This window comes from Geotrypetes seraphini, chromosome 8, assembly GCF_902459505.1.
Source record: "Geotrypetes seraphini chromosome 8, aGeoSer1.1, whole genome shotgun sequence".
Classification (NCBI taxonomy): Eukaryota; Metazoa; Chordata; class Amphibia; order Gymnophiona; family Dermophiidae; genus Geotrypetes; species Geotrypetes seraphini.
In genome coordinates, this window is record NC_047091.1 from 154,937,167 (window position 1) to 154,959,408 (window position 22,242).

General features: G+C 44.0%; 2 protein-coding genes across 9 annotated transcripts in view; one reads left to right on the forward strand and one right to left on the reverse strand.

Moving 5' to 3' along the window:
- LOC117364850 (hydroxycarboxylic acid receptor 1-like) overlaps positions 1-22,242 on the forward strand; it is a 206,749-nt gene that overhangs the window by 163,088 nt on the left and 21,419 nt on the right. The window contains exon 4 of one of the 6 annotated variants that reach the window (XM_033954533.1): positions 5,951-6,063. The exons of the other annotated variants lie outside the window; for them this stretch is intronic. The gene's annotated coding sequence lies outside the window, so the exon portion shown is untranslated. The remainder of the gene's footprint in view (positions 1-5,950; positions 6,064-22,242) is intronic. 6 annotated transcript variants of the gene reach the window in all.
- The window catches only part of KNTC1 (kinetochore associated 1), a 262,047-nt gene that overhangs the window by 71,798 nt on the left and 168,007 nt on the right, over positions 1-22,242 (reverse strand). For all 3 annotated transcript variants that reach the window (XM_033954527.1, XM_033954525.1, XM_033954526.1), the window contains 5 exons: positions 17,410-17,499; positions 14,249-14,420; positions 12,013-12,071; positions 6,646-6,862; positions 5,271-5,344 (listed from right to left, as the gene is read on the reverse strand). In XM_033954527.1, the coding sequence (XP_033810418.1) occupies positions 5,271-5,344; positions 6,646-6,862; positions 12,013-12,071; positions 14,249-14,420; positions 17,410-17,499 (612 nt within the window). The remainder of the gene's footprint in view (positions 1-5,270; positions 5,345-6,645; positions 6,863-12,012; positions 12,072-14,248; positions 14,421-17,409; positions 17,500-22,242) is intronic.

A 22,242-nucleotide genomic window follows, 5' to 3' on the forward strand; every position in this document is an offset into this window, starting at 1 on the left:
AGAATGAAACGCAAGCCGCAAGCCAATTGGATAGCGTGCGTTTAGATACAGGATGACCCAACTTGTTAGGATCAAAGGACAAAAACAGTTGAGGAGATGATCTGTGAGGCTTAGTGCGGTCAAGATAGTAAGCCAGAGCACGTTTACAGTCCAAGGTATGCAAAGCCTGTTCACCTGGATGAGAATGAGGCTTTGGAAAAAAACAGGTAGGACTATGGACTGATTAAGATGAAAGTCAGACACAACCTTAGGGAGAAACTTTGGATGTGTACGGAGAACCACCTTATCATGGTAAAAAACAGTGAAAGGTGGATCGGCCACTAGTGCGTGAAGCTCACTGACCCTCCTGGCAGAAGTGAGAGTTATAAGAAAGACCACTTTCCAAGTAAGAAATTTGAAATGCGCTGTGGCCAAAGGTTCGAAAGGAGGCTTCATTAAAGCAGACAGAACCACATTGAGATCCCAGACCACAGGAGGGGGCTTGAGAGGTGGTTTCACATTAAAAAGCCCCTCATGAACCTAGAAACTAAAGGATGAGTCGAGAGGGGTTTTCCATGAATTGGCTCATGAAAAGCAGCAATGGCACTAAGGTGAACTCTGATAGAAGTAGATTTGAGGCCAGAGTCGGACAAGGAAAGAAGATAGTCCAACACCAATCCCACTGCTAGAGACATGGGATTATGGTGATGTAAGAGGCACCAGGAAGAAAACCGAGACCACTTCTGTTGATAACACTGGAGCGTGGCCGGTTTCCTGGAAGCATCAATGATAGAGCGGACAGGTTGAGAAAGAAGTGAGTGAGCCGAAGTCAGCCCGAGAGATACCAAGCTGTCAGGTGCAGAGACTGTAGGTTGGGATGCAGTAGGGTTTGCTGATGCTGAGAAAGCAGAGAAGGAAACAGTGGAAGAATTATAGGTTCCCTGGAACTGAGTTGAAGTAGAAGGGAATACCAATGTTGCCTGGGCCACCGTGGAGCGATGAGAATCATGGTGGCTTGTTCCCTCCGGAGCTTGAACAATGTCCGCAGCATGAGTGGTAGAGGAGGAAATGCATATAGGAAGAGATTGGTCCAATCCAGGAGAAATGCATCGGGAGCCAGACGGTGAGGAGAGTAGAGTCTGGAGCAAAACAGGGGCAGCTGATGATTGTGAGGAGCTGCAAAGAGGTCCACCTGAGGAGTGCCCCATTGAGCGAAAATGGACTGGAGAGTCAAGGGGTCGAGAGTCCATTCGTGAGGTTGGAGAATTCTGCTGAGATTGTCTGCCAAGGAATTCTGCTCCCCTTGAATGTAGACAGCTTTCAGGAATAAATGACGAGCTGTCGCCCAAGACTAAATCCGTTGGGCTTCCTGACACAACAGGCGAGAGCCCGTCCCTCCCTGTTTGTTGATGTAGTACATTGCAACTTGATTGTCTGTGCAAATGAGAAGTTCTTGAGGAAAGAGAAGATGTTGAAAGGCCTTGAGGGCATAAAACATTGCTCGGAGTTCCAAGAAATTGATGTGGTGTTTCTTTTCCTGAGCAGTCCAAAACCCCTGAGTTTGGAATTCGTTCAAGTGAGCTCCCCAGGCATAAGGGGATGCATCTGTGGTGATGACGAGATGATGATGAGGTAAATGGAACAGTAGACCTCCGGATAGATTTGAAGATGTCAACCACCAAAGAAGCGACTGTCGAAGAGACGAGGTCACAGATATGTGTTGTGAGCAAGGATCCGTCGCTTGTGACCACTGAGTCGCTAGGGTCCATTGAGGAGTACGCAGGTGGAGACGTGCGAAGGGGGTGACATGTACTGTGGAAGCCATGTGCCCCAAGAGCACCATCATGTGATTCGCAGAGATTGTAATCTGTTGAAACACCTGCTGACAGAGATGAAGGATGGTCTGAAGGTGGTTGGATGGAAGAAACGCCCTCATCAGAACAGTGTCCAGAATGGCTCCAATGAATTGAAGCCGCTGGGTCGGAATGAGGTGCGACTTGGGTAGTTTGATTTCGAACCCCAACAGTCGAAGGAAGTGAATGGTCTGATTGGTGGCAAGCAGAACCGCCTGAGGTGAATGAGCCTTGATCAGCCAGTCGTCCAGATAAGGGAAGACTTGAAAATTGTGAGAGCGGAGATAGGCCGCTACCACAATCAGACACTTGGTGAACACCCTGGGAGAGGAGGCCAGACCGAAGGGTAGCACCTTGTACTGATAATGATGTTGATTGATGATAAAGCGGAGATATTGCCTGGACGTCAGATGGATAGGAATATGTGTGTAAGCCTCTTTGAGATCGAGGGAGCATAGCCAGTCGCCCTGAGTGAGAAGAGGGTGGCAAGAGAGAGCATTTTGAACCGCTCTTTGACCAAACATTTGTTGAGATCTCTGAGATCTAAGATGGGTCTGAGGTCTCCGGTCTTTTTGGGAACTAGAAAGTACCTGGAGTAAAATCCCTGACCTCGCTGATCCGGAGGAACTTCTTCGATGGCATTGAGAAGAAGGAGGGATTGAACCTCTTGAGCGAGAAGGAGGGACTGAGACTTGCTAGAAGCAGACTCTTTTGGCAGGCCTAACGGCGGAGGAGTCTGAAAATTGAGGGAGTAGCCGTGGGCTATGATCGAGAGCACCCACTGGTTGGTGGTGATTACTTCCCAGCGAGAGTAAAAAATGTTTAATCGACCTCCTATGGGCTGTGGAAGAGGACAGGAGGGAGGAAGACTGGCAATGCCCTGGAGAAGGGAGTCAAAAGGGCTGAGTCGGCTTAGTCTGAGTGACAGGCTTGATGGCAGGCTGCTGTTGCTGACGAGCCTGTTGATGCTGTTGCCGTTGCCTTCGAGGTTGAGGAGGATGAGGCTGAACCGGCCGAGCAGAAAACCGCCTCTGATATGAAGGTTGCTGTCTGAAAGGACGAGGAGGAGGAGGCTTCTTCTTATTTTTCAACAAGGTATCCCACCTCGTCTCATGGGCAGAGAGCTTTTGAGTGGTGGTATCCATAGACTCTCCAAACAGCTTGTCACCCAGGCAGGGAACATTGGCAAGGCGGTCCTAGTGGTTCACATCAAGGTCTGAGACTCGAAGCCATGCTAATCGTCTCATCGCCACAGACATAGCCGTGGCTCGGGATGTGAGTTCAAAAGTATCATAGATGGAACGGACCATAAACTTCCTGAGTTGCAGGAGACTGGAAGTGCATTGTTGAAATGCAGGAAGTTTACGGTCAGGAAGATACTTTTGAAAAGAGGCCACTTGTTGAATCAGATGTTTCAGGTAAAAAGAGAAGTGAAACGTATAATTACCTGAACGGTTGGCCAACATTGCATTTTGGTAAAGCCTTTTGCCAAATTTATCCATGGCCTTGCCCTCTCTACCAGGAGGGACAGAGGCATACACACTAGAGCCTGCCGATTTTTTGAGGGTTGACTCCACCAGCAGAGATTCATGGGGCAGCTGGGGTTTGTCAAACCCTGGAATAGGAATTACTTTATAAAGCTATTCCAGCTTCCTAGGGGCTCCTGGAACGGTTAGAGGGGTTTCTAAATTTTTGTAAAAAGTCTCCCTCAAGATGTCATGGAGGGGCAACTTTAAAAATTCTTTAGGAGGCTGGTCAAAATCCAAAGCATCAAGAAATGCCTTGGATTTTTTAGAGTCAGACTATAGAGGGATGGAGAGGGTGTCTGACATCTCCTTAAGAAACTTGGTGAAGGACGAGTGCTCTGGCTTGCTAGCAGGATCCTGCACTGATGGATCATCCTCATCCGAGGAATAATCTGCCTCGGTACCGAGAGGGTCAGAATCATCCCACAAATCAGGGTCCCTTACCGATGAAAGACGGCCCTGAGAAAGGGGAGTAGAAGGTTCGGTATGCTTGGTCTTGCATACCGATTTACCTGATCGCATGGACACCGTACCGGGTGACTGTACAGCGGTATGGGTGTCAGAGAACGGTACCGGCTCAGAAGTCGAGTAAGCAGTGCGTCGAAGAGACTTCGGTTCCGCCGAAAGAACAGGCATAGAGACAGATTTTTGTGGTGCCGATAACGTCGATGCCGACAGAATAGGCTGTTCGACAATCGGCACCGAAGGCTCAGTAGGTACCGACACTGGAAGGTGTGGAGTTAGTAGAGCCGGGAGCAAGTGTTGTAATTGCTCCTTAAGCTGGACCTGAAGGATGGATGCTATTCTCTCATCCAAAGACGGTCCCGATGGCACTGGTACTGGTTTTTTCTTGCTCGGTAACTGCAGTGCAGCTCGACGCTCAGGCGAAGTCGATGCCGATGAAGAGGCAGTGACTTCAATGGGAGCGGAATGTTTGCGGGACCGGCGCACAGTCTGCAGGACTTGACTCACTGCGTGTTCGACTGGTGGGCCAAGGACAGTAGGGGATGGCTTCTTAGCCGGCTTACCTACAGGGTGCGACACCAGGATGGATCTTGCGGCGTCAAAGTCACCGGTGCCGATTTGGAGGAAGTTTGCGGTATCGATGTCGGGGGAACTTCCATGGCGGCACTGAAAAGAATCTGCTGTTGAATTTGGCGATTCTTTAGAGTTCTCTTTTGAAGAGAACTGCAGCGGGTGCACGTTTCAGCCCTATGGTCCGGACCCAGACACTGAAGGCACCACTTGTGCGGGTCGGAAAGGGAAATAGGATGTGCACACCGCTGACACTTCTTAAAACCCGGTGAAGGGGACATGAAGGGAAAAACGGCCGTAGCAAAATCGAAGCCCGAGGCTTCGATGGTGCCAACAGGCCCCGCTGGGGCCGACCGGAAAAAAGTCGAAAAAAATTGACTTTTTTTTAAAAAAAAAAAAAGAAAGAAAACAATAACGTGAACACTTCACGACAAGAAATAACGCGCGAGCGGGAAGGCGAGAAAAAATTGAAAAAATTTTCCAACAGCCGTTGGAAACATGCGTCTTCTTAGCTCCGCGGAAACTAAGAAACTGGGGACCGCACGCCTTCGTCGGGCGGGAAGGCACTCGCGCACGCGCGGTGTGGCCTACCTAGAACTTTCTAAGTTCTTAGAGTGCAATCACTCTAAAATTGTCCGTACCGGGGCTCCGTCACCCATCAGTCAAGAATATGCTGCCTGCTTGTCCTGGGATAAAAGCAGATACAGTAAATGTTATAAAGGTAGAGATGATCAGGTACCAAAGTCATAATAAAAAGAATCCTAAAATAAATTTTCTAACAATGGATAAATCAAAAAGAAGAGGATAAAAGAAAAAAAAGAAGAAAATAATCAAAATAAAATTGTCAGCATTCATTTGTTTCTCAGAGATGACATACCTGGGGAACTGTACTTTTCAGCCATTTCTCAGCTAAATGTAAACAGAATTTCAGTACTTGAATCTTGTCAGATCCTGAAAAGGGGGGGAAAAAATAAATATGACATATGTTTAAGAATTTCACTGTCTATTAGCTTTATTTACTTTTTTTAAAAATAAAAACAAAAGAAGCTAGTAGCAGATAAATACTACTTGGTGTGCTCAGTTTACAATCTGTGCTTGTTCACTTTGCTGCCACAGATTCTACATGATTTGTGGTTTCCTTGTCCCTCCTCAGCCATTGCCACTTCTGCATGTTTGAAGTCTGCAACTGTTATGGCTTTGAACATCTCTAATGGAAGTTTTCCACTTACAATCCAACCTCTAGATTTAAAAGTATCTTCTGGTGTTCCTTTACATCCCTCCCTCCCTTCATCTTCATATGATGACTCTTGTCCTTGAACAGCTTATTCTGTGGAAGATACCATTACCTGATACCTTATTTAAGCCTGCTACTTAGGAGGACAGTCATATCACATCTCCCCTTTTCTCTAGTGCCTTTTGCCAATATATGAATTGTAATGTAAGCCAAATACTTTTCTCCTGGCCCTCTTTTGACCTTAAAGGTGCACTTTCAAGAATAGGGTAAAGAAGTAATATTGCTTCCCTTTTCCAACCAACAAGCCCTTTTTATATATTCAGGTATACTATCAACTTTCTTAAGTGTGAAGAATATTGGCCTTTCAGGATGGTTGGGGTGATCTTTGTGGAAAAACCATGGCTGAAACCCAAACTTCAATGTGCATGTGGAACCTGTAAGTGAAACCTGTTTTTTGTGGGGTACAAAAGTCTAACTAACTTTATTGACCTTGGGGATTATTATAAAACATGGCAGCAAGACACAGAAGGGGGCCTAGAAGCTGCATTAAATATTGGGGTTGTAAGAATCAAAGTTGAGAATGATAAGCCTAATATGGCCTACCATAGAAGTGATGAAGTCCAAAATTTTTTAAGAACTTTATATTTGTTGAAGGTTTTACAGAAGAAAATCATCAACAGTAATACAAAAGAAGGGCATCCTGCATAATAGTGGAAAAAAACATCAAGGTAGTTCCCTTTTTGTCAAAAAAGAATTTTAGGTAAAAATGGGACTAATGGGAGAATTGAACAAAAAAATTCAGGTAAACAAATGAGGAACATAAATAGCTACTATGGCTACCTTGATTGTTTTGGTGATAATGATACTCCTTATTTATTTCTTGTGTATTCAAAACATACATGTTATCAACCATTTTACAACCTCCTCTACATTTGAAGCTAACTCAGCTGAAATGTCTTTACGAAATGCTTCCCCTAAATCAGAATTGGCACCTAACAACACAAATCAGAATTGATACCTGTTGGGAGTTCCTGTGCAATCCTGTAAGCACTAGCTGCAGCCCATTGTGGATTAGTTATAGACAAAAGGTAGGTCTGAATTGTCTGAACGGTTTTAGCTGTTTCCTTGGTAATCAACGAAGAACATTCAGATTTGGTCTGTTTAAGCACTTTTGGCTTCAAACATTTTTCAAAAATATTACTGATCGCAGTCATGTACAGCTTATCCAAAGAAACCTAAATTAAAAACAAAATCAAATTTAAGTTTTCAAGGTAAAGAGCTAAAGAATTATGATATGTAAATATATATATCAAGAAATGTAAAACACAATTGTGATTGACTCCCTGTGGTAAATACATGAGATTGCCACTAGGGGTTATTGCTTCTATTTTGAATGAAAGCAACTATTGGGTGAGAGCAGAGTAGGGGCTTGCTCCTGTCCCATGCACAAGGGTAAGGGTATGGGAAACTAAGTGAGTCTGTCTCTTGGCTCTCCAGAATACATGCATTTCTTTCAACAATTCAATTTCTTCTACCTTTCGAAGATCACATTTAATTAATCTGAAGAAGTTCCATCCTATTGGGTATTTGAACTGCAAATAGAGGGTTGTTTTTTTTCATTTGGCCTGCTAGAAATCAAAGTACACTTAACAACACTTATTGGCTGCCATGACATTTAGCATGCAGTAACATCCTGCATGCTGCCAATGCTGAACATGCCTATTCTCTGTTGAAAACTGCTTTACATGTTGTGAAGTAGGGCGAGACATCATAGCAGATATTCTCATATATGGGCGACATCATTCACAAAGCCTGGTACGGACCTGGACCAAAATATACTGTCACTTTAAAACTTTATAACACTGTCCATACTGTGCGTGTACGTTCCTGCCCATTGGCTTTCAGGACCTTCAATTCTGTCCAAAAGCTAAGATGCCAGCTAGAAGAGGTGGGTGTGTTGCGATTGCTGTCCTTGGAGAACACCTGCTACAAGTAAGTAAATATGCTTTCTCTGAGGACAAGCAGGCAGTAAATTCTCACATATGGACTTCCAAGCTGTCAGGCTCATGCCTCTAAGAGGGTTAAATATAACTGTCATGAGGCTGGTGATATCCCTGAGAATGGATGGAAGATGTCTTTTAAAGAGAAAATAAGTTTTTGAGAATGAGAACTGCTTGACCAAACTGACTGTCTCGTCTAGAATGTTGATCTACTAGGAGGTGCTGAAAAGTTCTCAGCCTAACCAAGAAGGGAATGAGACTTACACATTGTTTCACATATTCACTCCTAAGTTCAACACGTTGATTCTGTATAGAACGCCCAGGAGAGGTGTCCTATACAGAATCAGGCCTACACTAACCCCGATTCTGTAACCGGCGTCCATGTTACAGACGCCGGTTAGAGAATCGTGTTAGAGTAGATGCGGCCGCTACACTTATCATGGCAAGGGATAAGTATAGCGGCCGCCTGTCCTATCGCCGGCAGGAGGGTGCCCAACCCCTCCTGCCGGAACACCCGCCTCCAAATTCCCAATCGCCAGCAGGAGGGTGCCGAACCCCTCCTGCCGGAACACCCCCCCAAACTCCCAATCGCCGGCAGGAGGGTGCCGAACCCCTCCTACCGGAAAGCTGCCCCCCGAAACTCTTAATCGCCGGCAGGAGGGTGCCCAACCCCTCCTGCCGGAAAGCTGGACCCCCTCCGGACCCCCCATGCTAACGACCTCCCCGATGACTCCCCTAACCTCCCCCCCAACTAACCTCTAAATTGTTGGCCGGCTGGACGGGTCTTGCTTCCGTCCAGCCGACAGGCCTGCCTTGTCAAAATGAGTCGGGCCCGCCCCTTCCCGGCCCATCCCCGCTAAGTCTAAGGCCTGATTGGCCCAGGCTCTAGAAGCCTGGGCCAATCAGGCCTTAGGCATAGCGGGTCCGCCCATCCCCACTAATCCTAAGGCCTGATTGATCCAGATGCCTACGAGCCTGGGTCAATCACACCTTAGGGTTAGTGGGGGTGGGCGGACCTGCTATGCCTAAGGCCTGATCATTTTGCCAGCCTTGTGAGCAGGTGCATTGTCTTGCAAAAAGAGAACTCCTTTCCATAGTTTCCTTCTTTTTTCTTTCAATGCCTCCTTTAATTGGCACAGCAAGTTACAGTAGTATTCTGCATTAACTGTTAGTCAGTTATTACAACATCTTCCTGATCCCAAAACACTGTGGCCATGACCTTTCCTGCTGACATTTGGGTCTTGAATTTCCTTGGCCTTGGAGAAACTGAGTGCCGCCATTACATGGATTGTTGTTTTGTCTCAGAATCATAGTGGTGTAACCATGTTTCATCAACAGTAACTAGTCATTCCAAAAAAGTTGGCACCAGCTCGCTGAAAATGCTACAAAATCACTTTTGAAGTGTCCATTCAATGTTTTTTCTCGTCAGCATTCAAACATTTGGGCACCGTCTTGGCTGACAGCTTCTGCATACTCAACTGCTCGTGGATTATACACCCAACACGTTCCCTGGATATATGTAGTGTCTCAGCAATTGTTTTAGTCAATATTCACTGATCTCCCAAAATCAGGTCATGGATATGGTCAACAATTTCAGGAGATGACACCGTTTGAGGCCTCCCAGATCTTGCTGCATCTTCGGTCTCAAAATCTGGAAGATGAACAGAGCACAGTGGATAACTCATAAATCTAGTACAGGGGTGCCCAATACGTCATTCGCGATTGACCTGTAGATTGGGAATGCAACACGAGTCGATCACGGAGCCCATCCCAGGCTCCGTGATAGACTCATGTTGCTATCCTGATCTACCGGGCGATCAGCCTTCCTCTCCCCGACACCCCCCACCGCTGCCCCAAGCTCTCCCTGCAGAAGCGTTGGACCGACCAGCATTCCTGGCTGGCCTGGAACTTCCTCTCTGACATCAGAATTGACCTGGGGAAGAGGAATGCTGCTCAGCGCGATGCTTCTGTAGGGAGAGCTTGGGGTGGGGGTGGGGGATATCGGGGAGAGGAAGGCTGATTGCCCCGGTAGATCGGGACGGCAACATGAGTGAGCCACGCCGGTTCTTTGTTCTTTTTCCTCTTGGATCCTTTGTTGATACGCGGTATATGTAGATTTTGCACCTCGGTGACTGTGTCTTTAAAAAGGGACCAAGCTTGCTCTAGCGTTTTTACAGTGCTTATCCTCTTCTTAATCTTCTTCCCCACTATGAGTCTCATCCCTTCGTAATTTCCCTTTCAGAAGTTCAGCGCCGTGGCAGTCGTTCTGGACCGATGTTTCTTCCCTGCGTCCAGGTCGAAGTGGATCATATTGTGATTGCTGCTTCCCAGCGTCCCTACTACTTCTACACCTTGTGCCGGTCCTCGCAGTCCTTTTAGAATTAAGTCCAGAATAGCATTTCCTCTTGTATTTTCCCTGACAAGTTGTTCCAGGAAGCAGTCGCCTACAGCATCCAGGAACTTGGTCTCCCATGTTAACTGTGTTACCTCCCTTGCAGTTGCTTTTAATCTCGTCTGTCATTTCTCTATCAATTTCTTCGGACTGCCCTGGGGGTCGATAGTAGATGCCGATCTTCGTTTCCAGTCCATTTATTCCTGGAATTTTGACCCATAGAGATTCTAACTTATCCGTCGGTTGAGGCGTGTTCTCTCCAGTAGATTCAATTCCCTCTTTGACATATATGGCAATGTCCCCACCTTTTTGAGCCACTCTGTCTCTGCGGTATAGTTTGTATCCCGGTAGCACAGTGTCCCAGTTGTTTTCCTCAGTCCACCATGTTTCCGTGATGCCGATGATATCAATGTTATCTTTTTGTGCCATAACTTCTAATTCACCCATCTTATTCCTTAGGATCCTTGCGTTCGTGTATATACACTTGAGTTTGTGGCCTGTTCCTTTCTTGCATTTCCTTCCCTCCTGTGTCCCTTTCGATCTGTCTTACCTGTGATCCCGTGAGTCTTCTCCTCTATCTTCCTGCACGGTATCCTCCGGATATACCGGTTCCCGAACCATCGACTCTCTCTCTCGGTCGACTGTCAGCTTCCCCATCTTCCTAGTTTAAAAACTCTCAACTTCTCTCTTGATGTTGCTTGCCAGAAGCCTCGTTCCGTCTCTGCTGAGGTGGAGTCCGTCCTTGCTGTATAGCTTGCTCTTCCCCCAGAATGTAAGAGGTTAATGTGTACTGCGTCAGGATGCCAATTCCTACTGCAGTAAGACCTTAATCTGGTCCTGCAGGGGAGGTGCCAGTAACCAATGTAGTCAAAGATACAGTCAGCTCAAGTTGAAGCATTGGGGACTTAGAAGGAGGAAGGCGCCTAGTAAGAGAAAGCATCCGGAGTGATGGAAAAAGTTCTGAGTTCTGACCGAAGCCGCCTGAGGCTTTGAAGATGGTGAGGATGTGGAAGTTCATCTGGAAGATGAGTGTCAATGCTTAGACTTTTTCCTGAGATCCTCTGAAGCCTGCTGTGCAGAAAAGCTGGAGCCAGAGGCTGAGCATATGCCAGCATCGATGGAGAAGGCACCTGGGCTGGTAATGGAGACATGGTAGACGTGGACCCAGTTTCTCAAACTAAATTTAGCAAGCCTTTATAACCCTCTTTTGCATATGAGCACAGATATTACAAGAAATGTCCCGATGCTCAGGACCTAGACACTGCACACCCCCCACCCAGTTGTGAGGGTCTGAACCTGAGATGGTCCTTTTACAACAACAGTACTTGTTGAATCCACTAAGCATCAGGGACATCAATGGGAAGACCACTAACGCTAAATCAAAGGGCTCAATTGTAGGGGAGATTGAGTAGAATCAATCCCAAAAAAGTGTTGACATTCCCGGCCTCAACAGAAGTGGGAAGCTGCCTGAAGGCCTGAAAAAAAGAAAATTATTAAAATGAAGAGAAAATGAAAAAATGAGAAAAAAAATGGTACAGGAAGGCAGTCGAAGAAAGAAAAATTTACAACATACAGGAGTGTTAAAAGCCCCTCCAAAGAAAACAAAGAACTGAAGGTCCTGCAAGCTGACAGGTGGGAATGCACACATGCAGTATGGACAGCGCTAATGTTTTAAAGTGATAGTACACTTTGTTACATGTCTGTAACAGCCTCCGTGGATGATGTTGCCTATATGTGAGACTATACTGCCTGCTTGTCCCTGGAGAAATGATTTTAACACAGGACTGTTTTTTTGGGTGGTAATTGTTAGTGTTGGTCAGAGCTCATAGCTACCACACGTCAAAACACACTTTAGTAATTATTTTTGTGTGAAATATATTCAAAAGGTAATATAAAATGGTTTGTTTCTGACCAATTAACCAAGAATCAAATGCATGCTATTTTTTTTTCCAGTAAATTGAAACAAACCCCTTCCTTAGAAAAATCATCTTACCTTCATTAGTTTGGAAATCAGAAGTAGCGTTGGGAAGGACTCCTCACTGAGTTCTGCAGCTGTCAAAAGATAGGTGTCAATCTTTGAATGATGTATCTTATTTGAAAAGCAAGTCAACATGCATTATTTATAAATATGCTTACCCATGCCCAAATACTCATGATTAAAATGCAGCAACAAATGTAAGTAGCATTTCAAAGTATCTATTTCCCAGGCTGTTTCTTTCATCCGGGAAAGGAAATATCTAGCACATCTGAATGTAATTCACCTCAAGCTACTACTAAATCCCAAATATATTATTTATGTAACAAAATTTATAACATGCTAATCACCTCCTTTAAACTGGAATACTGTATCCAGAGATCTTTTTCAATTTTTTTGTTCATGCAGTTTCAGATAAGATACATCAGAAAGAAAAGCATCGATGCCCTTCTACTAAGCTGTATTAAGCACCTAATCAGGGGTTTTCGTTAAAATTAGACTCTTCCTTTCTGAGTGCACTGCCAACCTCATCACCTCACCTAGACTAATGTAACCTGCTTCTTAGTGGCCTTCCGCTAAACCATTTCTTTCCCCTGCTGCACACATCATATTCTGCCAGTGTCGCTATGCCCATATTACTCTTCTCCTCAAGTCACTTCATTGGCTCCCTATCCGTTTCTGTATACAGTTCAAACTCCTCTTACTGACTTACAAGATTATTCACTCAGCAACTCCTCAGTATCTCTCATCTCTCCCCACACTCCCCCCTGGGCACTCTGATCATTTGACCTTTCTCCTTAATAGCCAGCTCCAGACTCTGTCCCTTCTACTTTTCTGAACCATAAGACTGGAACAAACTGCCTGATTCAGTACGTGAAGTTCCATTTCTGGCAGTATTCAAATCCAGACCCAAAGTCTACTTCTTTGAAGATGCTTGCAATTACAAACTCCAACCCACCTTCTAAGCACCAATACATGTCTTATCATTCCCTCTTAATTTCCCCACCTGAGCACTGTGTATTGATACACCTTCTTGTCCAGTTTGTCTGTCTTGACTAGATTGTAAGCTCTTTTGAGCAGGGACTGTCTCGTCTATGTTTTGATGTATAGCACTGTATATGTCTAGTAGCACTATAGAAATGATTAGTAGTAGTAATAAATTAAACCTCTGCTCCCAGAGATTCACTCAATCCAACAAAAATCCGAAGGGCATTCACAGAGGCCTTCTGAACTTGAAAACATTTCTCTGCTGGCTCACCAATTAAACCTGCTAATTAAAACCCTTAAACCAGAAAGAATGTGGTGGAAAATAGTACTAATGTGGAGTGTGGTAAAATGGAGCCCTGTTCCGTGCCAATCAAGGAGCTATGAGCCTGTAGCACTAGAGCAAAATGGTCCCTCTGCTGCCTCGACACTTATTTACCACCACTTGCAAGTGCGCCCCCCTCCCAATGGTCTGGCAGGCTGGCAGCATTAGAAGCCACTACAACCAGATATGCAGTCATCTGCCACGCCAATACCAGCAGCAGACACAAAACCTTTCATTTCACTGGGGCTCCCACATCTTATGCATTCCAATTCTCCTCATGAGCAATAGCCACATGAGAAATTGAGCCCAGTGCTGCAACCTACTCGGCTAATAGAAAATATACCATCGGTTCTTAAAGTGATTCAGCTGTCTCTGAGCTCCCTCAGAGTTGCTGAAAGAAAAAGAGAACAGTCTTGTGACAGAAAAGTAGATAATCTTGCTTGTTTGAGGTATAAGCTGGAATTGCTGTCTCCCTTCAGACAGGTATCCAAAAATTAAATGAAGAAATGGGGGATAAATGGGATGGGAGGTCAGACTCCACTGATGTATCTCTTATGCTTCCAAGTAAATAGAAATATTCATCTTGGAGCTAAATTATTTTAAAAGATCAACCCTCTGCTCTACTGGATTCCAGCTCTCCAACTACTGCAGGAGCTAATTTTAGCAAATGGTTCAAAAGTTGCACAGTCCATCTCACCATCTGCTAGAGACAAAGAAATACTGTACATTCTAAGGGTGCACGGTGTCCATAAGGTTTGAATCATACAGAACTACTTTTTTTCTCTGCCTACATCTGCTAGTTGATAGACATAACCCACAGGTTCTAAACTGGTCTGGTATGAATCTTAAGGAATGCATCTTTTCTTCTGATTTTCAATAGAGTTAATCATTTGTCTATTGTTGTAACTACCACTATGAATATAAAATTTTATATTTTTGACTTACATATGATATGCCAAAAACTCTGAGCAGTTCTGAAGAACAGTAAATGGAAAGGCAGTCTAGTCTGAGCAGCTGGTGATAGGGAAATAGCATGCTCTAAAACATACTGGTATTCTTGCTCCATTGGAGGTGAGATTCTCTTATATGATTTTAGGTGATTCAAAAGACCAAGAGCCTTTAAGAAAAGTAAGGAACATTTTTTTTAAAGCTATATTTAAGATAACCTGAAAGAAAAAAACAGCACAGAGAGACAGGCTTGACTCTTAGATTTACCTATTTATTTATTTCTAAAACTTTATATACAGTATTACAAATCTAAAAAAAGATCAATTCCCTACAGCATACAACAAAGTGTAGTTGCTTCGTTATAATGGAGGCTCACTGAAGACAGCAGGGAAATGCTGCCACTCTGGATGGTTCCATGTGTGGTGCTCTCCTCCAGCTCAGAGCTTCTTAGTTTAAAAAGCTCTTGAGCATTGTGGACTACTCCCAAGCTAATTGTGACTCCTCTCCTTTCATCATGGTCTATGACTTAACAGGGATAAAAAAAAAATAAAGAGAGACAGAGGAAGGAGGGCAGGTAAACTGCTGCTGTATTCCCCTGCTTTCTATGGAAAATCCCCATTACAAGTAAACAATTATGCTTTCTTTCTCTGTTGACAAGGAAGTGAGATGCAGGCACACTTAATTGTGAGTCCAAGGCTGAGGGCCACTCAATTATAATTTATATGGTGGGGTGGACTGGGGAAAGAGTGGTGAAGAAAAGTTAAGTAGCATATGGTATATGTTTTTATTATGGATGTTTCATAGTAAACTGCTTTGGTTAAGGCGGTATGTAAATGTGGCAAATAAATGAATACAGGTTATTGAGTATAGATTGATCTACAATGGAATTGTAGTGAGAAGCTGTATACAGATAATAGTTTTTTGCTAAAGTATGCAATGGATAACCAAGTGCCAGCTTTGCAGATTTCTGCAATGGAGGCAGATTGAGGGGGAGCATTTGAGGCTGCTTTTGCTCAGATATGGTGAGCTGTGACTTTCCCAGAAGAAGCAAGATCACATTTGGACAACAAAAATGGATACAATCTGAAATCCACTGAGATGATTGATACTGGCAATCTTGGACTGTCTGGCTTGAATTCAACAAAAGCTGAGATGAACTGACAGAATGTCCCTAAGGAAAACCCCCACCCCCCTTCCTGAAACCCCCCTGGGCTCACCGAGCAAGTTGGCCGTCTGGCCGGGTCCTCGCACTGTCTGGCCCACCTCCGTCCAAATGAGGTGGGCCCGCCCCTCCCCAACCCACAGGAGCCTAAGGCCTGATTGGCCCAGGCACCTAAGGCCTCTCCTATGGGAAAGGGTGGGCAGTCATTGGACAGGAGGGGTGGGTTGGGCTCTCTCCTGCTGTGATCGTACATGGGGTGGTGGTGGGTGGTCTTCGGACAGGAGGGTTTGGGTTCCCTCCTACTACGATCATACATGGGTGGTCATAGGGCAGGAGGGGTTGGGCTCCCTCCTGCCACGATCATATGGGAGTGGGAGGACTGGCAGCCGCGGCTGCTATACTTATCGTGGCAGGGAGATCCCTTGCTGCAATAAGTATAGCAGCCGCGTCTACAGCAACCTGGTTCTGTAACCAGCGTCTGTAACATGGACGTCGGTTACAGAATCGGGTTCATTTTGGGTGGGCCTAAGTCCGATTCTGTAAAGGATGCCCTTCCCGGGAGTCCTATATAGAATCCGAGTCTTTGTGTGTAAACAGTACGCAAAAATGATTTTATAAAATTATTCCAGGGTTATGCACATAAAACTGTATGTGCGGTGCCAAGGCGACATGTACTTTCACAGAATCTGTGTATAGGGGTGTTTTCAGTGGAGTATGAGTAGAGATGCAATTTATGTATACCATTATACAGAAATATTTATGCCTGTTCCTGAGCATCCATAAATATGTGGCTTCAATCTAGGCATACTTCCTATTGCTTTGATCTCAGTATTTTAAGACACAGAAGTACTTATGGGATTCATTTTTTAAAAAGAAAAATGTCCAGAAAGTGGCATAAAGAGGCAGATGAATGTTTTTCTCGCTAAACCTTCCAAATCGCTATTTTCTAAATTCATTTTGTAGACTGATTTCTATGCTATTTGTTTGCAGTGCATTTAAATTTCAATGTTTTGGGCAAGACTAGGGAAGGCCTACGATTTGGACGTTTTTCTGCAAAAATGGAACATTGCATAGTACATTCAGGGTACAATTTGAATGTTTGAGGCTAGACTTGTTTTATTAACAATTATGTGCCAAAAAGGTCCTCTAACTGACCAGATGACCACTGGAGGAATGAAGGCATGTTCCTACCTTATTCCCCCAATGTTCACTAACCTCAATCCATCTCCCCAAAATATGAATGAAACAGTACATACCTGTCTCTATGACAGTTTCAGATGTTATAGCCAGTCCTATTAGAACAGCAAGCAGGTTTCTGGAATAGCCTGGTGGTTGGGGGTAGTGAACTATAGAGATGGGGACTCAGACCCATATCCCACTCTAACTACTACACTTATGGTCAATTATGTGAGCCTCCCAAACCCCATCTTAATCCCACTGTACCTACATATAGGTGACACCTTCAGGGATAAGGGCTATTGATATGGTGTACAGTTGGGTCCAGTAGTTATTGGGTAGGTTTTGGAGAGCTCACCATACTATATAAAGGGGTTATAGTGAGATGTGTACCTGGAACTTTTTATGTGACATTCTTGGCAATGCCCCTTAAGGTGTGCTACTGCTTTTCTGGAATGTCTGTGTGGCTAGTCTACTAAAAATGCTGGCCCCTCCTACATCCCAATGGCTTGTATTGTGCCATTTTCTTTTGGACTTTTTGCTTTCAAAGATGGTACCAAAAAATCAACACCCTGAGGACAATCACATCTGAAAAATGGTCATTTTTGAAAGAAAAAGATAGACAATTTTCCTGTTTTCAAAATGATCATGTTCGCTAATGGATTTTTGTGCACATTCCATAAAACATCTAAACTTGGAATTAGACATCATACTGAAAAAGCCCCTCCATGTATCTTTATAAAATAGGAGTCTACCTGCCCTTCACATGTAAATGGCTTATTATAAAATTACTCTCCATTTTGTTAATCTTGTCTTATACCTGTTTCAGTTGGATACTTGTATTCTTTTCATCTGCTGCCTGTATAACCATCAAGACTCCTTCAATAGTTTCATAGTCATAAGGATCCAGCTGTTTTATGCACAAAGAAAAAATCTTTCTAAAATTAGTATCTTGCATTAGTTCGTGTGCTATAAAACTGATATAGTTTAGTCTTGCATAGCGTAGTACTGGGCTGTCCCAAAGGCTTTCAGCACTATCAGTTCAATTCACAGTTTGTGTTTTTATCTACACGCTTCATTACTGTACCATGAAAAGCAGTTACTTGTCCAAATACATCAACTACTGCTCCTGGGGGGATTCTGCAAAAAAAATCTTTGAAAATTCTGTGCAGAATATTAAAAATTCTGCATAGTTTATTTGTAGCGGTTTTTTTTTTTTGTGCAGAAGCCCTCATAAGATCTGAAATCCCCTCCTGCTTTTTCCTTCCTTGTTCTCCTCCCAGTTCTCTCTTCCTCTAGTTCCCAGCGAGACCCCTAATGCCATCTGCTCCCAAAGTCATCTCTTGCATGCAATACTGATGTGGCCCTTTGGCTCAAATGAGCCTGGAGGTTGCAGCCTATTAAAAATGGACAGGTATTTGGTGGCATAGGCAAACATGAAATAAAAAAATAGCCACTACACTTTCTTACTATTGTTCAGGATTTTACTAGTTAGGGAAAATATAATATAAGATAAGGACTTAATCCAAGATCAGGTGAGAAAGTTTTATGAGTGGCTATATAAAACCAAAATTGGATAACCAGGATACAGAACCAGATAGACAAAGAGGGGATAAAAATGTTAAGATATTGATATGAAAGAACATGTGCTTTGTGCTGTGGACATTTAAGAGAGGCAGGAGAAGAGTAGGAATTCATCTTAGAGCATTAGAATTGATTGATAAGCTCTGTTGAAAGCTAGAGAAAATACAAACCAGATGCCTGCAGCTTAGGGCTCCTTTTACTAAGGTGCGCTAGCATTTTTAGCGCGCTACATTGCCACGTGTGCTAACCCCGCGCTATGCGCCAAAAACTAACGCCAGCTCAATGGAGGCGTTAGCATCTAGTGTGCGTGGTATTGCAGCGCACGCTAAGTGTGCGCTAAAACTGCTAGCACAGCTTAGTAAAAGGAGCCCTTAGTTTCACAGAGGTTCATTGTTCAATTTGTGCCCAGTCTGGTCTAGGAGGTTTACACTCCAGAGACCCATGGGCAGACACAGATTGGCCTTTGACCTGGTTGCTATAGAGATGGATTTTTCTTCTTACTCTGGGCTACAGGGCTCACATTCCAAGGGGCCCTTCTTTAGCAGAGTAAAGTTAGAAACACTAATTGGACACATATGGGCATGTGTGTGTAAATGCATGTATGATTATCTGTACCAAATTTTAATAAGCTATTACAATACAAGTCAGTACTAAAAATGTAGGAACTTTCATTTAAATGCCTTAGATTAGAATATAGCTACTTCAAAATGTATTTAGATGACTTATATAGGAAAAATTAGAATTCTTTAAAGTAGGTTAGCCATTCCCTTTTTTTCACTGTAAGACAAAGGACTTCTCAGTGCACACTGTTAAATCAATCAGTAACATGGAAGAGAAGCAGTTTGATTTTTAAGGAACACAAGAGAAAGCTGATTTAAAACTATGTGCATGAATATTTTCCTTTGTAAGTATATTATAATATTATAATTGTTTTCTTCAGTATTTTTCTTTATTATTATTTAAGCTAATATTAGAATGTAACTTTTAGGAATTATTTTGTAATGGGGAAAAAACCACCCTCCCCCCATGTGAATGTATAGAAGGGAGCCTTATATGGTATCAAATATTTTTGACCAATTATATGGAGGTAGAAGAATGTTGTCATATATTAGGTATATAAGTAAACGCAAATGCTTTTAAGACCGTTATTCAGAAAAGCTGTATTTACACTTCTGACTGTAATGTGTCTCCATTGTACAAATGCCTTTTGAAACTACTCCACTAATTTTTAATAAACAATATTTGATTGGAAATATTTGTACAATTATCATTATTCCAGTGCATCTAAGGGCAGGGTTAGGAGATAACTGTTCAATACTCCCACTTATGATTCTTCTTCCTCCACAGGGATGTATTTCTACCTCCATCTCCCCTCAGACACACACCATCACCTCTTTCTCTTTACCTCTCTTCCTTGCTCCAGCTTTTAAAATGTAATTTCTTCTATACTGCCTGCAAACCTAAGAGCTATTAAAGCACATCAGACAGGTTCCTCTGCCAGAGTAGACCCAGCTGTTCAAGTGGGCTGTTCATGTGGGCTTCTATATAGCCCTACAGTTCAAATGAATAGGCCAGCAGAGGAGCAGAAAGTAGTCTGATGTGCTGTGGTTCACTTATTGTTTATTTAAACTTGCTATACTGCCTCATTTACCTTACAAATCTATGCACATAACAGTACTACTGCTTCATGCACTCCTCTTGCCATGCAATATCTGTGGGGGAAAGAAAGGGATTCCCACAGGAGTAAAATACAGGTTCTAAGTGTTGACATATTTATTTGTGCAGTAACTGAGCATCTACTAAAGAAAGACTTGAAGAGGTGAAGTGAGTATGGAAAGTATGAGCCTGCTTTTGAGCGACCTGTATGTAGTTTGGTTTGATTTATTATTTATAATCCACCTATATCTAGGAGGAGAACAAAGCAACATATAAATCAATTTAAAACAGATATAAGTCACACAATCAAACCATCTATCATAACAAATCACATTAAAATGAATTTCCAAAAACAAATACTTTCCAACACATTAAATGACAAATTGCTGAAGAATAAATATCTGTCAATAGTTAGGGAATAGTCTCTTGCAATATCTCCTCATATATAACACCCTTCAAGAGTTTAGTGATCCTCAGAAACACCACTTTGTGTTCAATAAGTTTTCATTTCACAAAAGCTTTAAGTGTTGCATCGTCATTGGATCAATAAATATTAATAAGTATTTTTTAATAAATATTTTTTGTTCTTTTATTTTTGTTTTATCTTTAAATATAAATATTTCTTTCATATTCAAAAGATTTCATTCAATATTACAAAAAGTATTAGCTAGTACTTAAAATACCCCACAAATGACGAACCAGGTCTGTATACCATGGACGCTGGCCACCAGAATTACTAGGCTGGGATGACGAACAAAGCGAAGAAGAACTCTGCCCACCAAGGGCCAAGGAGGAAACTCATACAGAAGCACCCCCATCGGCCATGGCTGAACCAGAGCATCTAGCCCCTCAGCCTGACCGACTCTACACTGACTGAAGAAGCGGGGTGTTCTGGCGTTGACACTCGTGGCCATCAGTCCATGAGAGGTGAACCCCAAGCCTGCACTATTAACTGGAAGGCTACGGGACTGAGATTCCACTCTCCAGGATCTAGCACTTGACGACTGAGGAAGTCCACATGAACATTCTCCACTCTTGCTTTGTGGGAAGTTGAGAAGTCCAGAAGATGATACTCTGCCCAGACCATGAGCAGAGCAGCCTCCTGCACCACCAGAGAACTCTTGGTGCCCCCCCTGACAAATGACATAGGCCACCGCTGTGGCATAGTTTGAAAGAACTCTGATCGACTTGCCCATCAAAAAGGAGTGGAAGGCTAACAGCGCCAGATGTACGGCTCTGGTCTCCAGAACATTGATTGACCAGGACACCTCCTCTGTGGACCAGGTGCCCTGAGCTGAGTGAACTAGGTAATGTGCTCCCCAACTGAGGAGACTGGCATCCGTGAGAAGCACCATCCACTGTAGCCGCGCCAGACTTACCCCTTGGACTAAATGGGGGGTCTGGAACCACCAACTAAGACTGCAGCGAGCTAAATCCCAAAGAGGGACAGAGTAGTACAGACTGTGCCTCTGGGGCAACCACCCCCGAAGGACAGCATACTGAAAAGGAAGCATATGGGCTCGAGCTCACCCCACTACGTCTAGGGAAGCCACCATCAAACCCAAGACATGGAGAAAAACCTGCACCAGAGGACACTGAGACGCCATAAGCAGGCGAATCTGAGATTGCAATTTGCTTATCCAGGCCTCTGGGAGGAAGACCTTCCCCAAGGAGGAGTCGAACAGAACCCCAAGGTTCTCCAGGTGCCGAGAGAGGGCCAACCGACTCTTTGAAAGGTTGACAACTTATCCCAGCGACTGCAGGAACTCCACCACCCGAGCCATGACCCAGGTGCTCTCCTGGAATGACTTTGCTCAAATCAACCAGTCATCTGGATAGGGATGAACCAGAATGCCCTCTTTGTACACAGCTGCCGCCACAACCACAATAACCTTGGTGAACATCTGCGGGGCTGTGGCCAGACCAAAGGGAAGATCATAAAACTGATAGTGCTGACCCAAAATCGCAAAGCGAAGGAAGCGCTGATAGGAGGCCCAGATTGGAACATGCAAGGAGGCCTCTATCAGATCTAGAAAAGTCAGATACTCTCCCTGGCTGAACCGCCACAATGACAGACCACAGGGTCTCCATGCGAAAAGATGGAACATGGAGAGCCTTGGTGACCCCTGTCAAATCTAAGATGGGCCGAAAGGTCACCTCTTTTTTGGGCACCACAAAGTAAATCGAATACCTGCCAGTGCAACACTTCTGAGGGGGCACAGAAACCACTGCTTTGAGATCCAGCAATCTTTGAAGGATGTGGCGCAAGGCCTGCTTATTCCATGCCACCTGAGATGGAGAAGTGAGAAAATGATCTGGCAAGGCTCTGGCAAACTCTAGAGCATAACCGTCCCTAATCACCTCCAGGACCCACTGATCGTATGTGATCTCTGCCAACTTTGGAAAGAACTCA